The following is a 9,559-nucleotide window of genomic DNA, read 5'->3' as shown; positions in this document are numbered from 1 at the left end:
GGAAGAGGAAAAATGTAACTGAGCTCTGAAAGCAAATAAATGGCAGGCAGCAGTGTAAGGTTGTAATTAAAAACCAACAGTATTTCCATGGGCCTTAAAGCAAGGTGGGGCAAGACACTGGCAATTGCAGTGTTTCCATTTATAAAGCTTATTAGAAGAAACTGCATTTTATCCGCTTCGAGCATAAATGTGAAAACTCAAAAATTTGAGGAAGTTATTGGCGTACTGAGTTAAAAATGTAAGGGACGTTTACAATGGAATGGAAGGCCATGGTGACATGTTCTGACAATAACTGATTAAACTGAAAATAATATTTTTTGTAAGGTATGATAGATAAAACATGAGGAATGTTGTTAGAACTTCTCTACTCTAATTCTGTTTCAAGTTATTTCAGTACGAAGTGTAAACTAGACTCCAGCTCTGTTTCGTAAGAGGAGAAATGTCATAATTAACTGGTGATCAGATAAAGTTAATGTGTGCTGTGGGCCACAGGTTGGACTCGTGAAGTGGGTGAGGTGGTTGGACTAGATTTCGCAGACCTCTGCACATGTTTGAACATAGCAGCAAGAACGTGTTTGACTGAGTGCTGCTGTGGGACTTTGTCCTGTGTTAAAAGCCAGTACAGAAGGTACCAGAATGGTCGAGGTTCCTTGCCTTTGTTGTATTTGTACCGAGGTTCGGTTATTAATGCAATGCACTGTTACATATGCTCAGGAGTATCGGAAACAGTTAACCTACCGATTGGAAAAGATGTGAAAAATCACTTGAAAATTCTGGGAAATAATAATGTCATATTAGTTATACCAAGAATTAGAGGAGAATTCCTTGTTCTCAGCATCTAGAGCTGAGACTCTCCAGCCTCTTCAGAAGACCATGTCTAATGGACTCAACAAGGATGGTCTTGTACATCATTTATTCTCCCATGTGATACGAACCTGAATCTTTCCTGTGGCTACCACGAAAGCTATTTTAATATAAAAAATGACATAAAAAATTTACATTCCACTCCGTAATATAAGCTTTACCTTGTCAACAATAACAAACGTTTCCTTCCCCTATATTTTTTTTCATCAATTTCTCTCTCAAAGTGGCATCACGGAGATTTCATGGATACACTTTTTTTTTTTTTTTTTTTGGTACCTTTTGATCCTTTCAGGCAAAGGAAAGCAAATATTGCTCCCTCATGAGGTAGGCAAAGCTGACCGGGTTCAGCTAAAGTTGTTTGAAAGCAATATAGGATGGCCAGCTTTTGCCACCCAGTGAGCAGAACACAAAGCCTGAGACCCAAACTAGCGTTCCCAGCTCAACAATGCGTTGTGCTGACGTTAATCTGCTGGGCAGCAGGTTTTGCATTGTCTTTATTGACGGTTGCAAATCCCCGCTAAAACCAACGGGCTTTAGGCAAGGCCGTTAATGCCTGCTGCGTTGTTTCAGGCTTCTGACTACATCTCTGCTGTGTGAAATAAAATATCATTGTGTGTGTAAACTGTACTGTTTGAACAGAAAATAGGCTTGCAAAACTGCAAATGGCTTGTCACTGAGTGGTAGCATCAACTTACTAGAAACATCATGAGGCGTTACTTTAGAGAATTACTAAGGATTTGTGTCCTTTTATGTTTGGTTCGGTTTTATCTTGAAGTCTGTGAAAACCACAACCAGATTTCTGTTAGCAGACTGGTACAGTTATGAAAGAATTTGGATATTCTCTGGAGAAATGTTTGAGCTTAAATATACATGTCTCTCTAGAAATATGCATGCATGCAGAAGAAAAAAAAATTAACAAACTTGTGAATCCTCTGCTGTGAAGTCCCCTCTGCTGCATTATGGCCTTCTGGCCATTCTGCAGCTGCTGTATTGATTGAATAGTCATGACGTAGCTGGCTGTTTGGACAAATCAGTTTATCTAACATGAAGACAATGTAAGCATTGAATTTGACAAATACTTTATACTAAAAGTACAAAGTACAATATTCTTGTTCTTTTGTTACTATTAGACATCTTTTCCTTTTCAGAATAAATTATCAAACACTCTGTGGGTAATTGTTATCAAAAGCAGTCCTTTGTCATTACTGTTCCACTAGATTTTAGGCAGCTTGATATTGGTGACTGTAAAAAATATTGCTAATTTCATGCATTTTTCATTTTCTTAATAAGCTGGCATTTAATTTAGCTCATTCCTTCATCAGCTTTTTACAAATGAAAGAAGATTCTGAACATTTTAAATTAGCTGTGACAAAGCTTTCAGAATTCAGTAAATAATTTTTCTTTCTCTTTTATCATTCCTGGTGCTTTTTTTTTTAATTTCACCTCACTCCCCATTTGTATTCATTTCAGTTTCTGTTTTCATGGTTTATACTTTTCTCGCTTTCTAATTTCTCATATCTGCAAATATGGGTAACTTTTTCTATCTCAGTACTCTAAATGGCCTTTTAGTGCAAAGAAAGATCTGAAACTCAAGCACCTTGCTGTATTTGCTCCCAGAAGAATAAAAGCAATAGGCTTTTTCTTCAGATGGATATTTAGACCTCTGTAGAAAGCAAACAAATACTTTGAAGACACTAGCAACAGACTTTGCTAATTCTGCTTTATTTAGGACGTAATAGCAGCAACCTTACCTTCAGAGTTGTGTTGACAGAAATATGCCTGAAACTGGAATGATTTGCAGCATGGAAAATACCTTGCTCTTACTGTTCAGGTGCCCATTTCCATTGTTCAGATATGTAACTCTCAAATTACTCTTTAGATTGACACGTGTCTTCACCTGGCCTTTGATGTAATCCTGTTGGATTTCTCACAGTGTGTGTCGTATTTCCACAGTTTTGTGTTCTTGTACTGGAGAAGCTTGTTACGGTGTTTTCATCCTTTTAGTTAAAGTAATTCCTTGCTTTACGGGAAGGAGAGTGTAACCTGAGGAAAGAGGAGGTCGTGGGAAGGCTCTTTCTGCTCTGGACCTCGAGCATGGCTGGTGTCTCTCTTGCTAGTGATGTTACCTGCAGCCCACTTGGCGAGAAGAGTCATACTGACAAACAACGATAGTTTAGTTGTAATAGTCTTTGCTGATATCCCACAGAAACGTATGCCTCTGACTTAGTGTGCTGCCTCCCTGCAGTCAACAGGACTAGTCTTGTCCCTAGAGCTGCTTGCATGCTTGATTACCTGTGGGAGGGGAGCCAGTGCAAATATGTCTATTTCATCATGAATCTTCAAGTTTCTGTGATTTTTTCTGAGACTTGCAAGTTCCTTCTTTTTCAGCTAATGAAACAGCTTGTGTAGAATTACTCATCTAATTAGATCTACTAATATTACTTATAAACAGACAAGGAGGATGCCCGGAAAGCAGACTTGAGTGAATGTAGTACTAGTTGAATATGGTGTCAATGCAATAGTGTGAAATGTGCTTTCTGTAGAACACCACCGTGGCTTATTCTGTTGTTGCTGAGGTGTATTTCATGTGGAAATGTTTGAAGTAAAACTCTGGCTTGTGATTCAAGGTTGTGATATTGGATTTGAGGAGTTACTTACACAGGCATGGTACACAAATATTTCACAAAACCAGTTTCAGAAACAGGGAATGGGTTGCTATGTAAAGGTCATTAATTAGTATTTGCTGACAATGTATCGGAAAACCTTATCTTCTTGAAAAAAGTAAATTGAACTTGCAAATACAATGTGAACACTATGTTTTCTGAAGGCTGTTCATTTTTTATTTATATAAATTGCTTCTTAAATAATTTCAATTTACATACTAATATTATTTATATAATAAATATCAAAGCATTGTGTGTGAAGGAGAGAAGCCTCTGGGTATTACTCAGAATTCAGTGAAGGGAAAGGGATTTCTTTTTCCATTTTGAACTGTAATAATTTCTGTAATGATTGTTTGACCACAGTGAAAGCTGTTCCACGCTTGAAGGATATGGTAACGTAAAGCTACTTGCTGGCTTTATGCTACCTTGGGATTTCATTTACAGTGAAATATTTTTGTGGTTTTTTTTTTTCCTTGTACATTCAGTGGTACAAAGCAGTTGTAACTGTCTCAAGGGCTAGGCTATTTGACTGGAATAAGATAGAAAAAAAGTATAGCTGTCTGCAATATGATGAAGACTTAGCAGATTTATAGACTTTTCCTTTGCTCTTACAGCTGTATGGTCTGTGAAGCTACATTAAAAGAAATGGGATTATGCTATGGAATTTTAAAATAATAAAAGAAATTTCTTAATACTTTGCTAGTAGATCCATACAAGATAAAAATACTTCTTATTTTATGTTGCAAAATATTAAATTCTCTCTGTAGAAAAGTTTTCAAAACAACCACTGTTCCAGTAGAAAATACATGCAAGGTCTGCAAAACACTGTTATTGAAGGAGAATTTTGGACTTCCTGCTTGGTAGTCCTGTTTTATAATGTCTGCTGAGGCTATTATATAAAAGACCATCCTTCTCTCTTGCAAAGATAGAAGAGTGAGCAGCTTATCTAAGATTAACCTTAGTTTTGTACTTTGAAGAAATTGAGTGAAATATGGGGGTTAATGGAGAACTTTTTGTTTATGTATTGTAAACTGGGCAATTCATACCAAATGTTTGTGGTGTAAAACATAACACATTAGTCCAAGGATAAGGCCTAGATTGTCTATATCTTGGCTACACAAGTTACAAACGTATAAAATGTATAGTTTCATGGATTACTTCAATAAAGTGCAATTTTAAAAATTTTTGCATGCTTACCTGTTGTTATATCAGGTAGGGGTGGAGTTAATTTTTAATTCATACTGTGCTTGAAAGGAAGCGTTTTAGTGAAATCATCTGAGGTGTAATTGTTCGTTATATGTAGAGAAACTCACATGGTCATGAAGACCTCTTCCTTACTGTATAGTAACAGAGGCAGTTGAGAGAAATTGTGGCTAGACCCTGTCAGGTATTATGTATTTTCAGGTGCAAAAGCTGTGAATTCTGTATTTCTCTTAGAAATTTCCGAAGCCAAAACACATGTGAAGGCACAGATCAGCTGCCCCATGCAAGCAGAGCAAGTTTGGAAGGTGTTAGGGAGGCTGAACAAACTCAGGCTGGCTGCTTAGCACATATGTGATGTGACTGTGAGTCGCATTTGTGGCACAAGCATCATAAAGTTAATCTATGAATGACCCTAAGCGACAAATGACCATTTTTCCAGGGATACCCTGCTTGCTATTGCTCCACTTATGTATCAGGAAGTCTAGAAGTTCCCTGGTAAATAACAAAAAAAACCCATAGTGGTAGGTGATGCCTTGAAGATGTCAGTAACAGTAGAACCTGTGGGTATGTGATAGTACAAGCAAGATGATTGGGCACTTTGGAGTAGTTCAAAGTTTATAAAGTGCTATTGACAAATGCTGCTGAGGTATCGTATGTGTTATTTCATAAAAGGCTGTTTAATTTTTTAGAAAAACACCCTTTTGATCCTATCTTGCTGAACTGGTAAAAAGTTAGAAGCATTTGATGGTACCTCCTCTGGACTCGGCTTAATATTCATAATATGCAGTTGTATGTTACAAATTACTATAAATATAGATCATGTTAATGTATTATATATATTTTTCCTTTACATATTCTTATGTGCTTCTTAAAGCCAGGCAATTATTTATGAGGAAATCTACAACTTGATTTTTTTAAAACTAGATGTATTATTTAAAATACAGTGATGGGACCAAAAGACCAAGCTGTGTTACTACTATTGTTATGTTTGTGATGGGATTTCTGGCTGACACCCCCCCCCCCCTTTTCAGTTACAAAACAGAGGTTTGGCTATTAGGCACTGGAATTGTTAAACTAGGAATAATTTATTGTTCAGCATGGATCAGAGGTTATAGCCATTATATATCGAAATATACTATTTACGTTTTATTAGAGTTCAAAATCCTTCTTCGGGATTTGGGGACCTGTTGTGCTGTGTGTTGCAACAGTAAGGGGGTGGATGTGTTTCAGTTTGACTTTTCAAGACCCTTGATGCACTTTAATAACAAGAATTTTGTAAGCGGTGATTAATTTTTGAGTGTCCAGTTTAGAGAATCTAGGAAATTTGTCCTACATCAGGTATTGAACATAAGTATTCCTGTTATCTTCATGTGACACTCTAGGTCCTTGAGCATTATGAATTAATGAAATTTTGTCATCGTCTCTTCTGTGACACCCAAAAATCAGAAACAGTTGAAAAGTTTGGCTCTAGTTTTTCTGAGTACAATATTCCCATTTTGTAGATGGAGAGGAAGGGAAACTAAGGCTAATAACCACCTGATTAGGAATTTTAAAATATTTAATTAAACTGACACAGCAATACTTAACAGAACAACGTGGGACTCACTTTTGGCGAAAACAACCTCTTCTGACATCAGTTTCATGAATCAGTGTTTCTGGTGCTGGTAAGTTAACAAAGTAAGTGCCAAGTCTGCAGGGAGTAGCAGTAACTTTGACAGTCAAATGAAGAGCAAGCGGGTAGAAAGAGCCAGAATAGGAACCTGGCCTTACCCATGCTTTTCCTTTCTGATAGGGCAGTTCTGCTTGAATGACAGGCGGACAAGAAACAGGTTAGGCAACGCAGGGCTGCCCTTTTTTTTCCCCCGCAAAGGGCGGCAAACAGGCCCACATCTTGTCCGTGTCTCCGCTCTTGCCCTCTGGCAGGTTGGAAAGATCAGAGTCGTGTCCGGTAGCCGCGTCCCACAGGTGCCTGCCAGCCGCTCCGGCGACCCGGGCATGCAGTAGATCTCCCGGGAACTGAGTGAGAGCCCGCATCCGCCGGGAGAGCCGGCCCTGCCCCGGCACCCGGTTGCGCGGGGACGTGGTCTGCGCTGGCCGTGGGTGCCGATGCCTGGCGGCGGCTGAGGAGGAGGGCTTCCCGGAAGGTCACCTGCGGCGGCGTGAGGGTCTGACCCGACACGCAAATAAAAAGAGTGGAAAGGCGGTCTTGTCGCGTGTGTAACACTCGCGCGTCGGGGGAGGCGTCAGTCAGCGGCCGGGGCGGACGAGCGCTCCTGGGGGGGGCGGCGGCGGGGCGGCGGGCGGGAGCAGTCCCAGCCGGGGGGCGGTTGGGGTCCCCTTGGGAGCGCAGCAATTTCCACGGCCCCGGGCCAGCTGAGGGACGGCGGTGCCAGGGGCTCCGCTGGCCATCTTTAATGTGGGCAGCACGGCTGGAACTCCGCACCTCTTCGCTACCTCGATTAAACGTTTTTTTTAATTAGCACTGGCGACCGTCACTGCCTCCTCGGGCTGGGGGAGGAAGGTGACAGCGGCAGGAGCAGGAGGAGCTGTACGGGAGGCGCGTGCTCTCTGCCCGTACCAAAGATGGCGGCCAGGGAGCCCGTGGCGCCGGGTGGGCGTCGCCGCTCGGTACCGTGAGCTTCTGAACCGGGGCGCGGGGCCGGTCGCTAGCGCCCCGAGGCCGCCGCCGCCGCCTCCCGGGGCTCCTCGCGTCCCGCCGCCGCAGAGGGCCCGGGCCCGCCCCCGCCGGCCGCCCAGCCAATGGCGGGACGCGCAGGGGGGCGGGGCGGGGGCGCGCGGGTGGGTCGGCCGAGCCGTGGCCGCCGGCTCAGTCGCGGCCGAGGCGGGTGGCACAGTGGCCGTAGCTGCCGGCGGGCGCGGGGCGCAGAGGCGACGCTGCCGCCAGAGGCGTTCTGCCGCCGCCGGCTGGGCGGGGAGCCATGCCCACCCTCAGGTAACGCCGAGCCCCGACGCGGCTCCCGCAGCCCAGCCCGGCGCCCCGGGGGAAGGGGCGGCGGGCGCTGATGCGCTCCCGCTCGCGGGGCGGGGGCGCTCGGCGCGGTATTACGCCGGAGCTCGGCTCTTCCCTCGTTCTCCACCCGCGCAGTTAGGGTGTGGGGTAGCGCGGCTTCGTCCCCTCCCTTCCTCCCTCCGCCGTGAGTTGGTTTTGCGGCCGCGCGCCCCCAGGGCGAGGAGGGAGAGCCGTGCCGGTTCCCTCCCGGCCCCTCAGCCCGGCGGGCCACCCGCGCGGTTGAGGGGGGTCACCCGCTCCCGGGGCGCGCAGAGTTTATTTCTGGCGGGCAGGTGGGCGCGCGCCGGCGTCGCCGACCGCCGCCAACGGTCGCCCCGGCTGGGGGCTCGCGGCGGCGCCGAGCGATGCCGCTCCTCAACGGCTCGTCCGTCCCGGCCAGCCCCGGCGCGGCCGCCCGCCCCTGCCCGGGCGGGAGCCCTGAGGAGCGACGCGCCGGGCTCTCGGACCGGGCGGCGAAGCGCGGGGCGGCGGCCGGGGCACGGCCGGGGGTTTCGTGCGGCGTCGCTCTGCGGCGGTGCCGCTGTCAAAGGTAGCTCCTGAGCGCGGGCGGCCGCCTTCCGCGGCGGGGTCCCGCCCGTGGGGGTGGGAGGACGGATGTCGTGGGACTCTGGCAGCCGCCTTTGAACCTTAAAGCATCGCGGTAGCGTGCCGTGACTGGAACCTGGTTTTAAATGAAGCCCAAATAACGAGAACCAGGGTAATGATGACAGGCTAGGCTCTTGGCAGTCTCTTGGAGCTGCGGTGGTGTCAGTTTATCAGCGATAAATGGAGAACGACAAACCATTAACGTTCAGTGAAAGAAATTATTGCGAACAGTTTTGCCTCCTAAAACACTTCATCTTAAGATGGGGTGGTATTGTGAACTGGTAGCCTTCATCATGTAGTTATTTTGATCAGTCCTTCAGTTGCTAAAGAAATGACTCCAAGTTCAGTGATGATTAAAGGCAACTCTCCCATCTCCTCTCTCCACCCTCAAAACTCGATGTATCAGATTTCACCCTGTTTCTGACCAAGGAGTACAGATGGTAACTCTTTGAAATTGCAGTAGTATCTCGCTATCGGAGCTTGTGGAGTTAGCGCAGCTGTGTAAGGAGCTGGGTAGTGGTGGAACAGTGTTTTTTTTTTCTGCGGCAGCCTTGCTTACATAAGGCCAAGGCTTTTAGGCTTGGCTTCTAAGTTGGAACCTGTGAATGTGTCATTCTGGAAGACTCTGAAAGTTTCATAATGAATGAAATCTTCACTAAAGATACCTCTTTAAGTCAGTATGTCAACATGTAACTCCTTAGCCAAATATTGCATTTACTTAATACCTAAGTAAGGAAAGCATGTGAGCAGTCGTACAGGCTACTTGTATGTTTAAGGTGTATATGCTAAAGTGATTTGCTGATGAGTGATGCAAGGGAAATTGTCTGAACTCTGGAATCATGGAATAATAGTTCTGAGCTACTTTTAGTGTCAAACAAGTTATGGTTAACAGTAAATGTCATCTTATTCACTTACATTTATGTTGCATAGGTAAGTGGGATGAGAGAAGGATGTTCTTAGTCGAGAGCTTATAGCTATTGAAATGCTATGAATCTGGTACTATTGCTGTTTTGTTTTAACCACATGTATAAATGATTTTTGATAAATTGAAATCTTGTGTAATATGGGGTTTAACTACGGTCCTTAGTGACTGAAATGGATATGCTGAGAACAGGGTTAGAACATGCCTTGTTTGGCCTTACTTTTAAGGGCATAATCAAACCCTATAGAAATATTAACATTTTAGATCTTATGAAACCATACCTTATATTTG

At 44.5% G+C, this 9,559-nt stretch overlaps 1 protein-coding gene across 5 annotated transcripts in view; it reads left to right on the top strand.

Moving 5' to 3' along the window:
- ADK (adenosine kinase) overlaps positions 1 to 9,559 on the top strand; it is a 300,352-nt gene that overhangs the window by 1,756 nt on the left and 289,037 nt on the right. The window contains exon 1 of one of the 5 annotated variants that reach the window (XM_075025726.1): positions 7,544 to 7,683. The exons of the other annotated variants lie outside the window; for them this stretch is intronic. Coding sequence (XP_074881827.1) covers positions 7,670 to 7,683 — 14 coding nt within the window. The 5' untranslated portion in view covers positions 7,544 to 7,669. Of the gene's footprint in view, positions 1 to 7,543; positions 7,684 to 9,559 lie in introns of those variants that run through there. 5 annotated transcript variants of the gene reach the window in all.

Source organism: Buteo buteo, chromosome 4 (genome assembly GCF_964188355.1).
Source record: "Buteo buteo chromosome 4, bButBut1.hap1.1, whole genome shotgun sequence".
Classification (NCBI taxonomy): Eukaryota; Metazoa; Chordata; class Aves; order Accipitriformes; family Accipitridae; genus Buteo; species Buteo buteo.
This window is presented reverse-complemented; position numbering and strand designations above follow the sequence as displayed.